The following is a 23,039-nucleotide window of genomic DNA, read 5'->3' as shown; positions in this document are numbered from 1 at the left end:
GCAGAAAATTTCAGCCGAAAAAGTGCTGACCTTCTCTTTATAAAACACATTTTAGGAAGGCATCACACGCCTATGTGAAACTTTAGAACTAATTCTGCTTACAATTCATATATCATCTGACCCAGAATCTAACAAAGGGGGTGGGAATCCCCAAATCTCTGCTTTTGGATCATGCTGAATGCAGGTTCGGTCTCTTGAAAATGTATTTAAAATCAATTATGTGGTATTTTTTAAAAAAGGTAAAATTCCTGCTTGTTACAACCGGATGTGACTCATAATCATTTTACAAAGAAAAGTGTATTAACTGTCCAGATTAAAAACGTATCTGTTCTAGTTAATGAATTTTATAATCTATATGCCTACTCAACCAATAAAATAATGACCTTCAATACTTTGCTCTTGATTTGTCACTAAAGTCATCAAAGGCGCAGTGATACATAATAAGAAAGGACTTGTCATAAAAGATCATTAAAGGACTTCCCTGGTGGCGCAGTGGTTGAGAGTCCGCCTGCCGATGCAGGGGACACGGGTTTGTGCCCCGGTCCGGGAGGATCCCACATGCCGTGGAGCGGCGGAGCCCATGAGCCATGGCTGCTGGGCCTGCGCGTTCGGAGCCTATGCTCCGCAACGGGAGAGGCCGCAACGGTGAGAGGCCCGCGTACCGCAAAAAAACAAAAACAAAAACAACAAAAATGCCTAAGCATTCTTTCTGTGTGATAAGACTTTCAAGCTCAGCCCTTTTTTCCTTTTTTGAAAACTTCAATATTAACAAGGTAAGTGCTTGGGTCAAAACACTGTCATCTGCAGAAATCTGTTAACAGTAATAACTGACTATTGTGGGTCCAGGCTGAAAACAGCAAATGTGGTTATAAACTGCCTGAATACAAAAGCCACTTCAAAGGCCACCACTGCTTTTCTAAAAACAGAAACAAAACAAAAACAAAAAAACCCAAAAAACAGTATGCACAGCTGGCTTTAATGGAACTACAAGTCATTAGAAAGCATAAATACTAGGTAATAGGATAAAACCAAAATGATTTTAGAAAAGAATGAAGAAAGCATTAGGCTATAAGTAGAAAGAGTCTCACCATCCAGGGCTTCTTTCAATTCATCTTTAGTCCAGGCCACTTCAGTCATCAGCAAGCGGAGGTAGTACATGGCGTGCTGGTGAGGCTGTTCAGCTCGGAAATTGTTAAGAGATCGCATATACTAGTGAAGGGAGACGTGGGTTTGTTAATTTTATCGATCTTTTTAAAATCATTTCAAAAGGTCAGCTATAATCAAACTTCATTTTGCATAAATGATGTGTTAAATGGGATGCAGAGATATCTGCTTCATCTTCCTTTTCGAAGTTATGTAATTTAGAATGGGACTTACTCCTCTCTCCCTTTGATACATACTTAAACTAAAGAGCATGCTTTTTCTTTCTTTTTTCTTGAAGTCTTATTTTTTTAAAGTAATTTTTTTGTTTTTTGTGCCCATAATTAAGAAATGTAAAGTTAAAGTTAAGAAATGTAAAAGGTAAAATTCTGAGAACAGAACTTCAATTAAATTCAATTAAAATATATGTTCCTTATAACACCAGAAATAGTATCAGGAGTGAGGTGTGTACACTGAGTCTTAAAAATGATTGCGGACCTCCCTGGTGGCGCAGTGGTTAAGAATCCGCCTGCTAATGCAGGGGACACAGGTTCGAGCCCTGGTCCGGGAAGATCCCACATGCTGTGGAGCAACTACGCCTGTGCACCACAACTACTGAGCCTGCGCTCTAGAGCCCGTGAGCCACAACTACTGAGCCCGTGTGCCACAACTACTGAAGCCCATGTGCCTAGAGCCCATGCTCTGCAACAAGAGAAGCCACCACAATGAGAAGCCTGCACACCTCAACGAAGAATAGCCCCCGTTCACCGCAACTATAGAGAAAAGCCCGCATGCAACAACGAAGACCCAACGCAGCCAAAAATAAATTAAATAAATAAATTTTAAAAAACAATTGCATGTTGTATTTTCAAAAGGTTTTTTTTTTTTTTTTGCCATACTGCAAGGCATGAAGGATCTTACTTCCCTGACCAGGGATCGAACCTGTGCCCTCTGCAGTGGAAGCTTGGAGTCTTAACCACTGGACCACCAGAGAAGTCTTGGGCATACTTTTTCTTTGTCCAGGCTGTTGCTTTAACCCCAGCATCTGACATGTACTCTAAGTACCTTCACTACGGGATCTCTTTCATCTCTCAGAAAGTTATCCCCAGTTTTCAAGGCCTCCATCTCTTGGCATCCTTTAATTCTTCACCGTAAGGTCATCCCAAAAGTCTCTCTAAGCAAGCAACATGGATATGTATATATATAAAATATTGAATCTTGATTTGAAAACTGATGATAATTTCTTTGGGTGTACAATGAAGGTCATAGTTTGGCTTTTAAAGTAGCTATCCATCCCATATTTCCATTACTGGACCAACCATGAGTTGAATTTAAGTGGAAGATAACATCAAGTCTAAATAGTCTGCCCTAATGTGACAAGGCTGCATGGAAGGCTGAGGTCCCTCCTGCAGAATAGAGGGTTCTTCTTTTTTTTTTTTTCCCTTTTTATTTATTTATTTGTTTGTTTGTTTACTTATTTATTTTTTATTTTTGGCTGTGTTGGGTCTTCATTGCTGCACGTGGGCTTTCTCTAGTTGCAGCGAGCGAGGGCTACTCTTCGTTGCAGTTCACAGGCTTTTCACTGCGGTGGCTTCTCTTGTTGCAAAGCACAGGAGCTAGGCACGTGGGCTTCAGTAGTTGTGGCTCATGGGCTCTAGAATGCAGGCTCAGTAGTTGTGGCGCATAGGCTTAGCTGCTCTGCGGCATGTGGGATCTTCCCAGACCTGGGCTCGGACCTGTGTCCCCTGCACTGGCAGGCGGATTCTTAACCACTGAGCCACCAGGGAAGCCCTAGAGTGTTCTTCTTAAATGGAGGTTGGATGAAACCTTCAAGGAGTCCCTGAAAGCCACTAGGTCTACCTCAGACTCCTCTCTGAAAGTCAGTGCTATCCTAGCTCTTAGGGCCTACGGAGAAAGGGGCCAGGTGTCCACCAGAGTCTCCCAGGCTTTCCTTCTGGATAGAGTATAGGATTCAGCAAAGATAGGATAAAATGACTGCCACAGGGTTATGAATGCTTCTTTTCCTCCTCGCCTCTTTTTCAAAAATGTTCATAATGTGGCAATATCACCTTATGAATTAAAAAATTATAAAAATAAGTTGAGAAAACTTACTGCCTCTTTGATAATTTCAAATCTTTTTTCATCAATCTCAAAGGTAGCCATTTTTTCAATGATCTTCTTTAGCAAAATTGGCTGCTTGTCATTATAACCTTTCACCGAGAGCTACGGAAAGAGTTCAGGATATTAAAAGTCTAAAATTAACATGAAACAACTTCAACTTGACTTTAAAACATGTAGAAAATCCCCAAACCAGGTGTATCAAAATAAAAATAAAACAAGAAATTAAATGAATTTCATTTCTCATAAATATAGTTCGACACTTAGGAAGATAACATTGACCATCTTTATTTACTAATATCCAAAAGCATATGCTTTTCCTAAACAAAAACAATAGCAGGAAAACTTACCTGGTGCCAAACTACGGCAGTACACACTATATATCATCAAAATTCAAGTTCTCATTAAGTCAAAATTAATTATAGAATGTGTTTTAAATTTAACCTTCAAAAAGAATTTCTAAAGAATGGCAGGCTTAAGATTTTTATAGTTGTGTTAAGAAGGTAAAAATCATAGGGGAGGGTTACCTAGCAAACTACTGGATATGTCCCCAAATTGTTTATATTTAAATATTTTTAAAAATCATCTTTTAAGAAATCAGGAAGTCCCAATTTTGTATCATATGGCATTTTGCCACTTTTCTTGTCCAATGTTGCCCAATAATGGTCCATAGGTCTCACTACTTGCTTGTTTGATGAGTTCTGCTGATGTACCAAAAGCCAGTGGCAAAACAGATGTGAAGTAAGGATACACTGTATGTACTGTCTGGATTTTGCCTTAGGACAATTTACTTTAATAGTTTCTGAAAGCATAACGTTTTGAAAAGCAGGGGAAGCCTATTATCACATTTCCTACTATTATATTGCCACATGGTGGCACCCACAGAGGTTAGAGGATACACTGGAACTAGAATATCTCTGGACGCCTCTACCTTATGAAAATTGATAGGCAAGGGGCTTCCCTGGTGGTGCAGTGGTTGAGAGTCCGCCTGCCGATGCAGGGGACACGGGTTCGTGCCCCAGTCCGGGAAGACCCCACATGCCACGGAGCGGCTGGGCCCGTGAGCCATGGCCGCTGAGCCTGCGCGTCTGGAGCCTGTGCTCCGCAACGGGAGAGGCCACAACGGTGAGAGGCCCGCGTACCGCAAAAAAAAAAAAAAAGAAAAAGAAAAAGAAAAAGAAAAAGAAAATTGATAGGCAAGTATCTCAGCAGGAGTGAAGGTCACTGCCCATGGAAAGCACATCCTGTACTGTGGGAACTAGACTGACAACTAGCAGAAAGCCCATCTGTCACACATTAAAAATGATTTATTTTAATGGTGATATGCTATTAAAACTCAACAGCAAAAAATAAACCATAGATTATTACTTTTCTATTTGGATTTTATTTTGACCTCTGAGCTTCAAATTTCCCTGGACTCTGAGAATGGTTAGGTTATATATATTCTTATACATTAAACAAAAACTACCAGAAAAGTTACTTGTATGAAGAAAAAAAGTCACTGCAAAATAAATAAAATTTAAAAACCCTAAAACCTTTTGTATAGAATTAGAAAGAGTACACAGTGCATGCTCTCATTTTAGTTGTTATGAAAACATACAACATATTTTTAAGAAAAGTGAAGGTGAATGTGTGCTAGAAGAGGGATGTTAATTTGGAAATGAGATATAAGTTTGGAAACATAACAGAAACGGTTTCAAGAGAAAGGATCTAGTTATTTCTTGGGATGCATTTAATAATGTTTATCTTAAAACACACTTAAAAGCAGTTAATGATACATGCTACAAAATAAATTAAATGAAAATGTCAGTCGTATTTGAACACAGGAACTTTCTACTACTGTCAGCAGAAATAAAGAAGCTTATAATATAAGTAAAATTCAGCACCACAACAGTAACTATGGGTATCTTTCACTTACAGATGTTAATATATTCAAATACATGGAAAGAACAACATGCTTTCAGGGTTAATAAGTTAAACATTTCAAGCAGAGGAACATGCAAATAAATGTAGCATAAATACATGTTCACAAGATGCACTAAACTCTACTAAATCATTTGTTAGTGGAACTAATACTAACTTGAGTTCTTCAATCATTAAAAAGGTGCAAGGAAAAAACCATCAATCTTCTTGTTTTAAAATGCAGAAGTTAATAGTTTTCCCAAGCTCAACATAATGCTTAAACGGTGTGACGCCTTTTCTTTCGTTTTCATTTTACTTACAAGTATTGCATTCATTCCTGATGCAATGCCATAGCTCAAACCTGAGAGGCGTGCTGCATATGTATACTCTTTTAAATCATCCTTCAATAACCTGATAAACAGGTATGTCATGTTGCAATGGAGAGGATCAGCATAAATGTAGCGACTAACAAAAAGAAAAACAAAAGAAATGCTTTGATACCTCAAGCAGTGGCATGGTAATGAAGAAACATGACCGAAGAGTATGAATATGCAGCCTCATGATCTGAATTTCTAGGGAAATAGTACAGGCCAACCTTTTGTTTTACAATGGCAGGAAGACTTCATTCTCTGTTGTCAAAGACCAAGACTTCAGATACAGAATGGGAGAGGTCTAAACCTAAATCAGGGTCCAATTTTGTTTTGAGGAGAAAAATATGACAGTCTGATGAAAGATGTTTAAAAAAAAAGAAATCAAGGAAAATTTGCATAATATGAATGGCATATTGCTGAATACTTAACAGTAAGAGCTAACTTAAAAATTAAATGATGCGAAAATATGATTAGTCACAAAAAAAGAAATTAAACTCACACCCTCAATCAAAAATGCTTCCAGCAAATCAATATAAAAAATGTTGATGAGTGGAAGGCTCTAAGACGTGGGTACTTACATACATCCCATAGATGGTATTTTGGAGGTCATAGCTCAAGCCTGCTAGCTCTGCTGCATATGCATACTCGTTGAGTGAGTCTTTGAGGAGCTCAAGGTACAAATAGGCCATGTTACAGTGCAAGGGGTCCACATAAGCAAATGGGCTGGAAGAAAATGTTGACAGTAAAATAGCTGATTTATTACTTCCCAATGTGATATGGCCTTTCGAGATGGATCAAGGAACTGAACAGGGGTTAAAATAACTTCCTGAAGATACACTTTGAATACACATGAATTCTCATGAGGAAAAAAACAAGATGTTTAAAAAAGAAGCTTGAAATATGCTATGTGTGCTGGTAGTGGTGAAGAGGGAGAAGGAATTGCTTACCCCAGATGGCGTGGTAGAACTGACAAGTTAGAAACACTGCGTAGGTAAGGAGGAACAGGCCAAAACGCATGCCTACATTTAGGCTACTAGGAGAAGGCATGGCTGACAGAGCTGATAACAGCATGTGTGTGTCCTCCTTCTCCCTCTAAGCAAGCCATACCCTTGGTGGACAGGAGGATGAGATTGAGAAGTTTGTGTGCTATGATTATATAAACTTAAAAGGGAAAAACTGAGACTTGAAAGAGAAAGATTAAGACCTGTGAAAATGTTAGCTTATCTCTTGAGTTTCCTCCCAAACCAAGAGACTGGAACACTGTCAGTAAAGTAATTGATAATATCCATCATACAACTACAGCCAGAACTAGGAAAAAATATTAAAACAGGAAAATTTTTAAGTGAGAAAGAGCAACAAAAGAGAGGAAATAATTACAGAGTGCAAGAGCTAAATAGGACCACAGAGATGACCTGACTTAAATCTTCGTTTCCCAAATAAGAAGCATCACTTTCCTCATGTCACCTGGGCTAGTAGCAGCAGAGTCAGGATTCAGATTTGAGTCAAATGACCTATTCATTTGACTATGTGACACTGCTTACCTTTATGAGAAGCAAGTAAAAGATTCCTTCATTCAACAAATATGTACTACATTCTCACTATAGTGCTAGGCACTTCTCTAGATACTGGGAATAAAGAAGGAACAAATCAGGCAGAGTCCCTGACTTCACAGAGTTTAGAGCCTAGTTGGAAGAGACAAATAATAAATTTAAATATGATACATCAGGTGGTGATAGCGTTATGGAGAAAAATTATGCAGGGTCAGAGGAACGGGAGTGATGGGTAGTGGGACAGGAAGATTGCTAATTTACATAAAATTATTATTAATAAATTAAATTGTTATTATTAAAATTATTATTATTAATCAAGGCCACTCTGAAAGGTGACATCTGGGTCCAGACCTGAAGGAAGCAAAGGAGCAAGCCCTGGGGATATCTGGGTGAACTTTCCAGGCTGAGGAAACAACCAGTACAAAGGACCTGAGGTAGCCTCGTGGCTTGGTTTGTTTGGCAGCAAATTAAAAATTTCACTCTATCTATAGCACAGTAAATATAACCGACGCACTGACATCAGAGCCAGAAATTTTATCAAAAACTGATAATTAAGTAAAAATAGGGGTAAAATGCTTAGCTACAGAGAATTGAAATCAAAGAGAAAATTCTAAAGCTATACATTCTCCACCTGGCAAATCTAAATAACACTCTGTCATTTAATTTTTTAAGTATTATACATGATGACAGACTTCCTTCTTTAGTCAAACAGAAGGAAGCAGTTCAGAAACTTACTAGCACAACTCACAAAAGCATCAAAGCAAAAGAGAGTCCTTGAAAGGGTTCATCCCCACAGGCACCCTTAGGTGGAAGTGCAAAGCTAGAAAAAAACAAATCTGGGAGTTCAAAGTCATATGGATCAAGCTCAGAACGCAATTCCAAGAAGTGTCCTAAAATGCTGCATCCACAGCAGCTATGCTGGTGAACTGGAGAGTGTCCTAAACTAACTTTTAAAAGAGAACATGATTCAAGTGGAATTCTTAAATCCTGGTTCACTTGTTCACTTAAAACATACTATTTTGTAACCAGATGTTATATGCTTAAATATGGATCACAGAGTTTTAAAAACTGTACATATGCATAATATTATCCTATTTCTGAAAAGATTAAAAGGATAGACACAAACAGAAAATTTATTTAAGAACGTACAAGAAACCTAATAGTGTTTACCTCTAGAGAGACCAGAACACGGAGACGGATTGGTGGGAAGCAGACATTTTAAATTCTGAGAACTATGCTAGGCAGTTTAGAGAACGCAAACATATCAAATGGTCTCTCAAAAGGTATTCTGAAGCCAGATCATAGAAGCCAAATGGGAAAGTGTGACAAGCTGCTTAGAGGGTTAAAAATATCACTCTGAACTATCAAAAAATAAAACCAGCTTTGTAATGCTCTCTACCAACAGCAAGCCATAATCAGAAAGCCCATGTTTGATGTAAACAAACAAACAAACAAAAAACAACACCAACAATCTCAGCGCAGCTCTAGATAATCTATGAATCTCATGCTATAAATAAACAATGTTTACATCCCTACAGTCTCAACATACTTGTTTGTGAACTATTAACTTCCTACATAAGAGATTCTTTTTCTCTTTTCTAAAACATTTAAAACACATCCAGCTTTCATTTCATGCCAAGCAAATCAAATAAAAATTAATGAAAAAGTTGATCATTATACTGAACATTATTAAAAAATGATCGGTTTATTTTATAAACACAAACCACTGAATTTTAGAAATATAAAATTATAGAGTGCAAACTCACAAAGTAAAATTTAAATTGAGTGATAACATTATCACACAAATAAAAGGAGATAGAGATAAACTAAAGATTTATACTGAGAAATCATTGCAACAGTAGCATTATTCAGAAATTTTATTAAACATCTTCTACCAAGCCCGGGATACAGAAAGCAATATCTGAGGGCTCCAGACAATTAAAGGGCTGGAAGGGATTCAAGATCATTTAGTAACGACTACCTCTTCTTCTGGGCAAGTTCCAGGAATATAAAACCAAAACCACAACAGAAAAAACCACCCCAAATTATTTAATCTTTCTTCAGTGAAACTTCTGGTGAGTCTACAGCCTTCCCTTAACAGGAAGGAGCAGCTTTTCTTTGTCTAGGCTAAAAAACTCTAATTCCTTTTATTTCCAGACATAGGTCCTTAAGGAAGCAAAGAAAACTTTCAGAAGTGTAATTGTTGATTTTCATAGGAAGCTTTGTAGCTAGATTCATTTTACGTACCTGAAAAATTCAAAGTTGAGACAGGCCTTGGGCAAGAAAAACTTATCATCTTGTTTGAACCAGAGTTTGCTCATAGCTGTATCCTGTGATGGAGAAACAGTATGTTTAGGGAAATACAGGCACATTTGACAAAAATCTTCAATCAAATCACTCTTCAAGAGGAGGAGGACAGAGGCAATAGCTGAGCTTTGTTCTGGAGAGACTGCTGTCCCATGGCCTTGAAGCATACTCAGAGGGTCAGCTGGTGGGAAGCTGGAGAGATGACTGGTGATTCCAGTAGTAGAGAGAAATCACCCTCTTATCAGCACCCTGGGTCAAAGAGATGGGGACACAGTGGAGGAAGAGACAGACAGGTGAAGCCAATACCAACTGTCCTGTCCCTGTCTTTCTGGATGCAGGGACACAGAGGCAGGAGTCCTTGGGGGTGGGTGTGTGTGTGTGGCAGCCAGCCACCAAAGTGGGCCACATGGATCCCTGCCTGCTGGAATTCACACCCTTGTGTGGTCCTCTCTCCTGCACTGGACCAGGGTTGGTCTCTGTCTGACCAACAGATTATGGCAGATGTGATGATACGACACTTCTGAGATTAGATTATAAAAGACACTGTGGCTTCCACCTTGATCACTCATTTTCCCTCTTGGATCACTCACTTTGGGGTAAGCCAGCTGCCATGTCACGCAACTCTATGGAGAGGCCCATGTACCGAAGAACTAAGGCCTGCCCAAAGCCACACAAATGAACTTGGAATAGAATCCTCCAGCCCTAGTTGAGCCTTCAGATGACCAAAGTCCCAGCTCACAGCTTGACCATAACCTGAGAGACCCTGAGTCAGAACTACCCAACTAAGCTACTTCCACATTCCTGTCCCTTGGAAACTGCATGAGATAAAATAAGTGTTTGTGGTTTTAAACTGCTGAATTTTAGAGTAATTTGTTATACTGCAACGGATAACTAACACAGCCAAGGATGAACAAATAAGCTACTCCTTTGCCTCTCCACTCACTCATTCATACTATATTTTAAAAAGTCTTAGGGACTTCCTTGGTGGTCCAGTGGCTAAGAATTCGCCTTCCAATGCAGGGGATGCGGGTTCGATCCCTGGTTGGGGAACTAAGACCCCACATGCTGCAGGGCAACTAAGCCTGTGTGCCACAACTACTGAGCCTGCACGTCACAACTAGAGAGCCCGTGTGCCACAACTACAGAGTCCACGCTCTCTGGAGACCGCACGCCACAACTAGAGAGAAGCCCACGCGCTGCAATAAAGAGCCCACACACCGCAACGAAAGATCCCGCAAGCTGCGAAGATCCTGCGCACTAAAACTAAGACCTGACGCAGCCAAATAAATTAAAAAAAAAAGTCTTAAAGTTCACTTGAAACTACCTTGAAACTCTGACAAGAGATATAAATGGTTTAATGTTCTCCTTAGTTTATGCTAAGATGGCCTATTTAAAACAAACAAAAAATAAAAATAGGAAAAGTAAATAAGCTTTCTCTTTGAATAACCTAAACTATAACTCATTAAAATGTCATTTTTAAAGAAAAATGATTGTCTCATTAATAATCTAGTTGCTTGAGATAAATTAAATTTCATAGTCCTAAACACTAATTCTCATCTCATTGAGTTAATCTGAATGTTAGGTCATTTGAAGAAAAGGGAAAGAAAGATGTTTGTCTATGGTGGTAAGTTTAGAAAGAGTTAGTTTTAAAGTTTAGAAAAGAGGATGTACTGTAATAATTTGATCCATGTTTCTACACAATCTACCCAAGGTGTGAAATAATGACATGAAAAGAACATTCTGAAAAAGAAAACACCCTCCTCAATCGTTCTTCCCACTGGTTTATAACTCCATTAACTTCATATAGCGCTCTGTCAAAATGAGAAAGAATTGTTTTTAAGGGCAGGAAATCCAACAGCTTCCCCTGGATATGCTCTCTTCCAGGCTTTAGAGATTCTTTCTTATCTCTAACTTTCATGATGCAGCAAAAATCTACTTCCTTATTGGGTCTTCAGTGAACATGGAAAAAAGCCCTCTTTCAATAGACTTGTAGTTACATTCCAGACTTACTATTTTATTGTCTGCAAAGAAGACAATTCCCTAGATTCTATGCTGTATAGTAGTTTTGTTTGTTTTAAAATGTCTAGCCTTTTAATATTTCTTGTAGTTATTCTCTCTGCAACTTTTCTGTTATCTATAGGGTGTGAGCCCCGCAAACCAACATAGTATCAAAGGCAAGAAAACATCTCTCTAGTCCCTTCTATGTAATAGGTCTGTCCCCTAAATTTAATATCAATGATTCTAACGTATTACCTTAATAAGAGAAGGGTATGGTGTTGCTTCTTTTTCTAATGATAAAATCTCAAAATTTGTAGGAATAAATTCATTCTTCGTTGGAAGTTTAAATTTCCCATTCAGATCAGCATTTTGCCATTTCTGGATGAACAGTGAAAACATACACACACACACATAAAAGCAATTAGAATCTGATTTAAGAGTTTAAAACAGTCACATTGCTTAATATCTAGGCAAATAATAAGAGAATAAATGTCACACAGCATTCTCTTCCATCATATATAAAAAGGCTACTCCCAAGATCTATCAATGACTTTTCATGAAAGTTGAACTGGAGTCTCTGGAACTAATGAAGGTTTTACACTCATCTATCTTTCCTCTTTACACATGTCTAAAATGACCAGCTGAGGTGAAGGAACAATCTGAGACTGTGGAACTGAGGCTAACTGGTCCACATGAAGATCATGTTTGCTCCAGCTCTTTAAAGAATGGAGAATAATCTGCACAGAGATAAATACCCACAACTGCTAGACAACAGGTCATTTAAAAGAGTTAAACTTTCAGCTACACTATATTACTTGAATGTATGGCTTGAAAACTAGGTTAAAGGGGGCTTCTCTGACTTCAGCACTTCTAAAGGCCTGGTCTACTTCTCTCCCAGACGACCACATGCATTTTCAAGTGGACCAATATTTCAAGCATAAGGTTAAGGACAAAGTTGAGATTTAAATCTGGATTGTGGGACAGGATCGACACAACCTGCAGGTTGGATCTGTTCCATGGGCTGCTTCCAAAAGCTAACTGAGGCAGATCAGACCACGATTGATGAACTCTGATTTATAAGACTTTTCATTATTTTTTAAAAAAAGCAACCAACTGCCAATGATTCTGGGTTTAGTAATTTGGTCTCCAGCTGATGTGGCACAGCCTTGCAGCTCCTGTAGTTCTATTTTGGTCCCTGCATTTGTGTCTTTTGGCACTGGGATGGTGGGGATGGTGGCCATGGCCATATTATTTATATGTAGCAACTTAAGTCCCCAGTATGGCTGAATCGTAGGGACTGGTAAACACTTAGCAAGTAATTTCACTGCTGAGCTTCCAGATCAATTTGTTTAAATTCCCATTTGGGGCGGGTTTGTCATGGTCAGAATTTGGTGAACAGGGGTTTTCTCTTGTTTGAGGGTTAGTTCACACCCAGCACTAATTCATGGGAGATCAGCTTTCCTCACAGTTTAGTAAGATGGACATTTTCACGTACTAAAGGGCTTCAGTCATCTCCTTATGTGCTGTGAATATGTCAGAAAAGTACCAGTAATAATTTTTCTTTCTTAAACTACTTTTTTCTGTATCGTCATTACCCTGGTACATTTAAGAAATATCCATTACCCAAGTTTAACTAGAATTTAGTCAGAGCAAGGTTTTCTGGTGTCGCCCCATGAATAAAGGACACAGTCTCAAAGCTACACAGCCAATGAGAACCAAAAAAGAAAAAGTACTGGACCAGTAGATAAGACTCACAAACAAAATCCTGACTCCTGATGAATGGGGTAACACACTATCTATACCTACCTGTTTTGAAACAAATCATAATGGCCCTATGTTGACAAAAAGAGCAATGATACAATACGAGGCATAAAATATAGCCCCTCCTAAAGTGAAGATGGTATGAATCCCAGAAATTGCTCCCCGCCTGTGCTCACAGCAAGATCGTGAGCTCTCAGCCCTTGCATCTGTCTTTCAGGTTCTCTATTTCCATCTCTTCCTGCCTGTCTTGGTGCCTCTGCAACCCTGTGTACTTTGGACTTCATTGATCTTTGACCGCATGAGACTTGGAGTCTACTTTACAGCCCTGCTGGTCTGACAGGCAGACGAGAAGGTGGCTACAGTATCATTTCTTCCTGCAAAACCTAAGCTCCAGCTCTCCACCTCCCTGTTCACTCCTCTTGGGATGGTACAGACAGTGCTGGGCCATCACTCTCCACACTTTGGGCTGTGAATTGGTTGATCTAGGGAGCTCATATTCTTGTGTGTCCCTCACACATCAGCTTATTCACAGATGGGTTAACCCTACCTTAATGACTTCATCTGGTATAGCTTCTTGCTTGTACTGGGTTCCGTACCACTCTTCTGTGCAATCAGTTTTTCCTTCAAAAGATTTGGAAACTATTGCAACCCTAGAGATAGATGGAAAAAAAAACCTATAAACTCATGTTGTATACATAAATTTATAGAATCTGACTCACGAAAATATAAATAATATCCAAGAATGTGTTGGGCCTCTACAACCCAGTAAGTCCTATGAGGCCTAGCTGAAACAGCAATGTATGTACAGAAGTCTTTGATCATAGTCTCTGTTATCCTTTGGTTATAGCCCATCATTTTTGGTATGAAAAGCTGCTTGCAAGAAAGATTCTTGTTATGAATGCTTTTGACTAAAACCTTAAAAGAAGAGTAGCTAGGGAAAAAAGTGGAACCAGGTCAGTTGAAAAACAGTCCTTAAAAAAGCACAACAAAGTACTCCCTCCCAGGAACAGCTCAGGCCCCAGGGTTACAAGAATGGATAAGAAAATTTGTTGGCTCATTCAGAGATCCAAAAAAAATTAAAAACACACTTTCATTATAACTTGCTAAGTTTGTACACTGTTATTTTTTTTTCCTGCCAGACACCACCATCAACCGTACGTACTACATGTACACTGGCCTTCCTGATGCTAGGGGAGACAGGGACACGACCAAGAAAACATCTCTATCTTTCTCTGCTGGGGTAGTAGAAAGAGCACAGAAGAGAAGTCAGAAGGAAAGAAAGTTCAGGGAGGGAAGGTAGAGGTAAAATAATGTCAAAGATTACAAGTAGAGGAGCGAAAGAAGCTCTATACCAGTGGAGCTTCTGTCCCTGTGTGGATCATCATGGACAGTTCTGCCTCTGCCGCCTTTTAACTATCAAAGTTGGAATCATTTCACTCTGACTAGCAGGCTCAACCCCAGGCTGGGACCAATCCTACTTTTAATCTTGCAGATAGAGGACTAGGCCAATAGCTTGGAAGGCTTGCCATGCAGTCAGTCCTGTTATTGGTTTCACTTCTTCTTTACGTCCCAATTCAAATAACTAGGTTCACGTCTGTTCCTGCTTATTCTCACTTGTCCTCCCAGAGGTTAGTTTCTAGCCTCTGAATGTCGGTCTCACAGCTGAAAGCCCACTGCTTGCAGTCAAAACTCCCCTCTACTGAACACCCATTAATTTTCAGGATCCTGATCTCTGTGTTCCAAACACCTGCCCATCATTGGACCTCCCCAATTTCAATGCCTGACTGTCTGAACCACCATCTATTCCTTATTCATTCTAGATAAAATACTCTACCTGGCTAGCTAGACTTGGCTTTCTCACTTGCTTCAGGGTAGATATCATAAGCAATCTGACTCACCTATCTGTTAGAATGACTGACTAATCTTCCAGTTTAAGGTGTTCCTGATCTGGCCTAACTGCCACTGACCACTATCAGTTCTAGAAAACATGCTAAATAAGAATATGTTCGACAGAAACATACGGAAGAATCATAGGGTTTAACAGATGAAAGAGTTCTGCTATTGTATCTAGAAGAAGTGATACATGTTGGCTATCTGAAAATCCTGTATGAAGGGTATGTGTAGTGTATACAGAACGCACACGGCCACATGAAGGGTATGTGATGTTTCTTAAGGGCATTCATTCAATACATGACAGAGCCAGCTAAGAGTCAGTCATAGAAATTGCTTCTATTCCTGTTGATTTTTCAAAGAATGAATGGAATGATTCTCAGGGAGACCTCTGAGAAACATGTTAGGAAGTAAAATTCCGTGCTAGAGAGGTGGCATTCCATCTTCTCTTCCATGAGATGCTTGATTTGGGAAGTTTATTACATAGATGGCTCTGGTTTCCCTGAATGACAGCCCATGGATCAGAATAATGAACAAGGGATTGATTACAACTTGTGAAGACTGGAGCATTCATTTGGCAGTGGACTTGCCCTCTGGAACAGGAAAACTTTAAACTCAGTTCTGAGAGAGAAAGTGAAAAAACTTGGGAAAAGCTATCAAATGCTCTGGAGGATGACTATATGACACAGAAGGAAGCAGACCCTGGAGGCTGTCCAGTGATGCTCAGGTTAAAAAAGGAGGAGAATGGAGATTTATTAGTTACGATCCTAAGGGATCTAGATAGTTAGATACCAAAGTAAAGTGTATGGGGTAACAGTTGACATGTTACCATAAGGAAGTAAATATGAGGTAGATAAGTGTAGCTCCTCAAACTAGAGAAATACCAAATACTGGCCTAACAAAAAGAGATACCTTTGCAGACCAAGAGTTAGCATACCATCAAGGAATTCAAAACTGAAATACAATGGAAGAGTATGTACTTTCAAATAAATTACGAAGGGCGAATAACAGAAGAGACAGAGTAGACACAGGTCAAATGTATACAGAAATCTATGAACCAGAGTGTGGAACCGCGAGAGCACCTGAATTAGGAGAAAAGGAGAAAAGAGTCACAATAATTGAGGTACACACAGAGAGCTGCAGTATATTTAACTGCAGACAATTGAGAAAACTGGCACAGACACTGCAGCATCTTAGACTACCTGCTGGAAACCTAATTATACTAAAAAATAGTCTCCATGAGTTTTTTTCTTAAATATGTGTGTGTGTTGAGGGGTGAGGGGGGAATGCCACTCTTCAATTCCATCCACAAAGAATTGGCTACTGACATGGTCCTTAGAAATGTGAGAGGAAATGGCCTCTTATTTTCATACTGAAGCTTATAACAGTAAGAAAAGGAAACAGTGGGCTAGAACGAATGCTGACTGTTGACTTCCAGTCAGCCATTTAGAAGTGTTCAGTGGGAATGAATAGCTGTTGCTGCTGATGGAATCCATTCAGAAATAATCCTGACTACAGACATTAAAAGGCAATATGGTTCCCCAGGAATGAATTCTCATGAGACCTTTGCAAATAATCCCTGAGAGAGAAAAGAGGGAAGACAGCCAAGAATGAGAAGAGGCTTCACAGGTAACCATGATAAATTAAAAAAGAATTAGTAGAAAGTGCACAGATCTGGCCATGAGAAACTTGGATTCTGGTCGATACCGTGACTCACTTTCTTTGAGATCTTGCCAAAATCACAGTTAAGATCAAAATTAAGCAAGTCTCTGGGCTTCGGTTTCATTACTTTTTAAATAGGGATTCAAACTAGATGAACTCTGTCCTTCTAATAGTAGATTTCCACAGTATCATGATATCAAATCATATTTTTAAAAGATACACAACAGAGGAAAAAAGAAAGCACAAAAAAAATCTACTGATGACAGATTCTAAGTCAAACTTCAAAAACAGTGACAGGAAGGCTAAAGTGCTAAGAAATTGAAGTTCATGAAATGTGCTCGAAAATTATTTTAAAAAACGGTTTCTTAAAGTAAGAAGGAATCAAGAAAGGTTAGGCTAAAAATTCAATCAGCTTGAATTCTGGGCAAGATGTTTTAAAACATAGTTCCTGACTCAAGAGGGGTAAGATGGAGGAAGAGTAAGACGCGAAGATCACCTTCCTCCCCACAGATACATCAGAAATACATCTACACGTGGAACAACTCCTACAGAACACCCACTGAACGCTGGCAGAAGACCTGAGACCTCCCAAAAGGCAAGAAATTCCCCACGTACCTGGGTAGGGCAAAAGAAAAAAGAATAAACAGAGACAAAAGAATAGGGATGGGACCTGCACCTCTGGGAGGGAGCTGTGAAGGAGGAAAGCCCTACCCCCACTAGAAGCCCCTTCGTAGGCGGAGACTGTGGGTGGCGGAGAGGGAAAGCTTCGGAGCCGCGGAGGAGAGCACAGCAACAGGGTGCGGAGGGCAAAGCGGGGAGATTGCCGCACAGAGGATCGGTGCCGACCGGCACTCACCAGCCCGAGAGGCTTGTCTGCTCACCCGCTGGGGCGGGCGGGAGCTGGGAGCTGAGGCTCGGGCTTCGGTCGGAGCGCAGGGAGAGGGCTGGGGTTGGCGGCGTGAACACAGCCTGCAGGGGGTTAGTGCACCATGGCTAGCCAAGAGGGAGTCCGGGGAAAAGTCTGGACCTGCCGAAGAGGCAAGAGACTTTTTCTTCCCTCTTTGTTTCCTGGTGCGGGAGGAAAGGGGATTAAGAGCGCTGCTTAAAGGAGCTCCAGAGACGGGCGCAAGCCGCGTCTATCAGCGCGGACCCCAGAGACGGGCATGGGAGGCTAAGGCTGCTGCTGCCGCCACCAAGAAGCCTGTGTGCGAGCACAGGTCACTATCCACACCTCCCCTGCCGGGAGCCTGTGCAGCCCGCCACTGCCAGGGTCCCATGATCCAGGGACAACTTCCCCGGGAGAACGCACGACGCGCGCCTCAGGCTGGTGCAACATCTCGCTGGTCTCTGCCGCTGCAGGCTTGCCCCGCATTCGTACCCCACCCTCCCCTGGCCTGAGTGAGCCAGACCCCCGAATCAGCGGCTCCATTAACCCCGTCCTGTCTGAGCGAAGAACAGACGGGAGCTGTGCGAACAAAGAAGAGAAAGGGAAATTTCTCCCAGCAGCCTCAGGGGCAGCGGATTAAATCTCCACAATCAACTTGATGTACCCTGCATCGGTGGAATACCTGAATAGACAACGAATCATCCCAAATTGAGGAGGTGGACTTTGAGAGCAAGATACATTATTTTTTCCCTTTCTCCTCTTTTTGTGAGTATGTATGTGTATGCTTCTGTGTGACATTTTGTCTGTATAGCTTTGCTTTCACCATTTGTCCTAGGGTTCTGTCCGTCCGTTTTTTTGTTTGTTTGTTTTTTACTTTAAAAAATTGTTTTCTGGTTTTCCCTGGTGGCGCAGTGGTTGAGAGTCTGCCTGCCGATGCAGGGGACACGGGTTCATGCCCCGGTCCGGGAAGATCCTACATGCCGCGGAGCGGCTGAGCCCGTGGGCTGTGGCCGCTGAGTCTGCGAGTCCGGAGCCTGTGCTCCACAACGGGAGAGGCCACAACAGTGAGAGGCCCGCATACCGCAAAAACAAAACAAAACAAAAAAAAAAAACAACCTTTCTTAATAATTATTTTTTATTTTAATAATTTTATTTTACTTTATTTTATTTTATCCCCTTCCTTCCTTCCTTCCTTTCTTTTTCTTTCTTCTTTTTCTCCCTTTTATTCTGAGCCGTGTGGATGAAAGGCTCTTGGTGCTGCAGCCAGGAGTCAGTGCTGTGCCTCTGAGGTGGGAGAGCCAACTTCAGGACACTGGTCCACAAGAGACCTCCCAGCTCCACATAATATCAAACGGCAAAAATCTCCCAGAGATCTCCATCTCAACACCAACACCCAGCTTCACTCAACGACCAGCAAGCTACAGTGCTGGACACCCTATGCCAAACAACTAGCAAGACAGGAACACAACCCCACCCATTAGCAGAGAGGCTGCCTAAAATCATAATAAGGCCACAGACACCCCAAAACACACCACCAGACATGGACCTGCCCACCAGAAAGACAAGATCTAGCCTCATCCACCAGAACACAGGCACTAGTCCCCTCACCAGGAAGCCTACACAACCCACTGAACCAATCTTAGCCACTGGGGGCAGACACCAAAACCAATGGGAAATACGAACTTGCAGCCTGTGAAAAGGAGACCCCAAACACAGTAAGATAAGCAAAATGAGAAGACAGAAAAACACACAGCAGATGAAGGAGCAAGATAAAAACCCACCAAACCTAACAAATGAAGAAGAAATAGGCAGTCTACCTGAAAAAGAATTCAGAATAATGACAGTAAAGATGATCTAAAATCTTGGAAATAGAATAGAGAAAATGCAAGAAACATTTAACAAGGACCTAGAAGAACTAAAGATGAAACAAGCAATGATGAACAACACAATAAATGAAATTAAAAATACTCTAGAAGGGATCAATAGCAGAATAACTGAGGCAGAAGAACGGATAAGTGACCTGGAAGATAAAATAGTGGAAATAACTAATGCAGAGCAGAATAAAGAAAAAAGAATGAAAAGAACTGAGGACAGTCTCAGAGACCTCTGGAACAACATTAAACACACCAACATTTGAATTATAGGGGTCCCAGAAGAAGAAGAGAAAAAGAAAGGGACTGAGAAAATATTTGAAGAGATTATAGTTGAAAACTTCCCTAATATGGGAAAGGAAATAGTTAATCAAGTCCAGGAAGCACAGAGAGTCCCATACAGGATAAATCCAAGAAGAAACACACCAAGACACATATTAATCAAACTGTCAAAAATTAAATACAAAGAGAACATATTAAAAGCAGCAAGGGAAAAATAACACACAAGGGAATCCCCATAAGGTTAACAGCTGATCTTTCAGCAGAAACTGCAAGCCAGAAGGGACTGACAGGACATGTTTAAAGTGATGAAGGAGAAAAACCTACAACCAAGATTACTCTACCCAGCAAGGATCTCATTCAGATTTGATGGAGAAATTAAAACCTTAACAGACAAGCAAAAGCTGAGAGAGTTCAGCACCACCAAACCAGCTTTACAACAAATGCTAAAGGAACTTCTCTAGGCAAGAAACACAAGAGAAGGAAAAGACCTACAATAACAAACCCAAAACAATTAAGAAAATAGGAATAGGAACATACATATCAATAATTACCTTAAATGTAGATGGATTAAATGCTCCCACCAAAAGACACAGACTGGCCGAATGGATACAAAAACAAGACCCATATATATGCTGTCTACAAGAGACCCACTTCAGACCTAGGGACACATACAGACTGAAAGTGAGGAGATGGAAAAAGATATTCCATGCAAATGGAAATCAGAAGAAAGCTGGAGTAGCAATTCTTGTATCAGACAAAATAGACTTTAAAATAAACAGTATTACAAGAGACAAAGAAGGACACTACATAATGATCAAGGGACTGATCCAAGAATAAGATATAACAATTGTAAATATTTATGCACCCAACATAGGAGCACCTCAATACATAAGGCAAATACTAACAGCCATAAAAGGGGAAATCAACAGTAACACATTCATAATAGGGGACTTTAACACCCCACTTTCACCAATGGACAGATCATCCAAAATGAAAATAAATAAGGAGACACAAGCTTTAAATGATACATTAAACAAGACAGACTTAATTGATATTTATAGGACATTACATACAAAAACAACAGAATACACATTCTTCTCAAGTGCTCATGGAACATTCTCCAGGATAGGTCATATCTTGGGTCACAAATCAAGCCTTGGTAAATTTAAGAAAATTGAAATCGTATCAAGTATCTTTTCTGACCACAACGCTATGAGACTAGATATCAATTACAGGAAAAGATCTGTAAGAAATACAAACACATGGAGGCTAAACAATACACTATTTAATAACGAAGTGATCACTGAAGAAATCAAAGAGGAAATTAAAAAATACCTAGAAACAAATGACAATGGAGACACGACAACCCAAAATCTATGGGATGCAGCAAAACCAGTTCTAAGAGGGAAGTTTATAGCAATACAATCCTACCTTAAGAAACAGGAAACATCTCAAATAAACAACCTAACCTTGCACCTAAAGCAATTAGAGAAAGAAGAACAAAAAAACCACAAAGTTAACAGAAGGAAAGAAATCATAAAGATCAGATCAGAAATAAATGAAAAAGAAATGAAGGAAACAATAGCAAAGATCAATAAAACTAAAAGCTGGTTCTTTGAAAAGATAAACAAAATTGATAAACCATTAGCCAGACTCATCAAGAAAAAGAGGGAGAGGACTCAAATCAATAGAATTAGAAATGAAAAAGGAGAAGTAACAACTGACACTGCAGAAATACAAAAGATCATGAGAGATTACTACGACTAACTCTATGCCAATAAAATGGACAACCTGGAAGAAATGGACAAATTCTTAGAAATGCACAACCTGCCAAGACTGAACCAGGAAGAAATAGAAAATATGAACAGACCAATCACCAGCACTGAAATTGAGACTATGATTAAAAATCTTCCAACAAACAAAAGCTCAGGACCAGATGGGTTCACAGGCGAATTCTATCAAACATTTAGAGAAGAGCTAACACCTATCCTTCTCAAACTCTTCCAAAATATAGCAGAGGGAGGAACACTCCCAAACTCATTCTACAGGGCCACCATCACCCTGATACCAAAACCAGACAAAGATGTCACAAAGAAAGAAAACTACAGGCCAATATCACTGATGAACATAGATGCAAAAATCCTAAACAAAATACTAGCAAACAGAATCCAACAGTACATTAAAAGGATCATACACCATGATCAAGTGGGGTTTATTCCAGGAATGCAAGGATTCTTCAGTATATGCAAATCAATCAATGTGATACACCATATTAACAAACTGAAGGAGAAAAACCATATGATCATCTCAATAGATGTAGAGAAAGCTTTTGACATAATTCAACACCCATTTATGATAAAAACCCTGCAGAAAGTAGGCACAGAGGGAACTTTCCTCAACATAATAAAGGCCATATATGACAAACCCACAGCCAACATCATTCTCAATGGTGAAAAACTGAAACCATTTCCACTAAGATCAGGAACAAGACAAGGCTGCCCACTCCACCACTCTTATTCAACATAGTTTTGGAAGTTTTAGCCACAGCAATCAGAGAAGAAAAAGGAATAAAAGGAATCCAAATCAGAAAAGAAGAAGTAAAGCTGTCACTGTTTGCAGATGACATGATACTATAAATAGAGAATCCCAAAGATGCTACCAGAAAACTACTAGAGCTAATCAATGAATTTGGTAAAGTAGCAGGATACAAAATTAATGCACAGAAATCTCTGGCATTCCTATACACTAATGACGAAAAATATGAAAATGAAATTAAGAAAACACTCCCATTTACCACTGCAACAAAAAGAATAAAATATCTAGGAATAAACCTAAGGAGACAAAAGACCTGTATGTAGAAAATTATAAGACACTGATGAAACAAATTAAAGATGATACAAATAGATGGAGAGATATACCACGTTCTTGGATTGGAAGAATCAACATTGTGAAAATGACTCTACTACCCAAAGCAATCTACAGATTCAATGCAATCCCTATCAAACTACCACTGGCATTTTTCACAGAACTAGAACAAAAAATTTCACAATTTGTATGTAAACACAAAAGACCCCGAATAGCCAAAGCAATCTTGAGAACGAAAAACGGAGCTGGAGGAATCAGGTTCCCTGACTTCAGAGTATACCACAAAGCTACAGTAATCAAGACAGTATGGTACTGGCACAAAAACAGAAATATAGATCAATGGAACAGGATAGAAAGCCCAGAGATAAACCCACGCACATATGGTCACCTTATCTTTGATAAAGGAGGCAAGAATATACAGTGGAGAAAAGACAGC

The 23,039-nt window shown here is 39.8% G+C and overlaps 1 protein-coding gene across 4 annotated transcripts in view; it reads right to left on the bottom strand.

The window, feature by feature from the left end:
- IDE (insulin degrading enzyme) overlaps window positions 1-23,039 on the bottom strand; it is a 111,523-nt gene that overhangs the window by 18,101 nt on the left and 70,383 nt on the right. For 3 of the 4 annotated variants that reach the window (XM_060034471.1, XM_060034470.1, XM_069541528.1), the window contains 6 exons: window positions 13,695-13,797; window positions 11,642-11,764; window positions 9,329-9,411; window positions 6,110-6,254; window positions 3,253-3,363; window positions 1,089-1,209 (listed from right to left, as the gene is read on the bottom strand). In XM_060034471.1, the coding sequence (XP_059890454.1) occupies window positions 1,089-1,209; window positions 3,253-3,363; window positions 6,110-6,254; window positions 9,329-9,411; window positions 11,642-11,764; window positions 13,695-13,797 (686 nt within the window). Of the gene's footprint in view, window positions 1-1,088; window positions 1,210-3,252; window positions 3,364-5,480; window positions 5,626-6,109; window positions 6,255-9,328; window positions 9,412-11,641; window positions 11,765-13,694; window positions 13,798-23,039 lie in introns of all 4 variants that reach the window. The other variant, XM_060034472.1, reaches the window with a different exon arrangement.

This window comes from Delphinus delphis, chromosome 16 (assembly GCF_949987515.2).
Source record: "Delphinus delphis chromosome 16, mDelDel1.2, whole genome shotgun sequence".
Classification (NCBI taxonomy): Eukaryota; Metazoa; Chordata; class Mammalia; order Artiodactyla; family Delphinidae; genus Delphinus; species Delphinus delphis.
The sequence above is the reverse complement of the archived record's forward strand: the minus strand, read 5'-3'. Positions and strand labels throughout refer to the sequence as shown.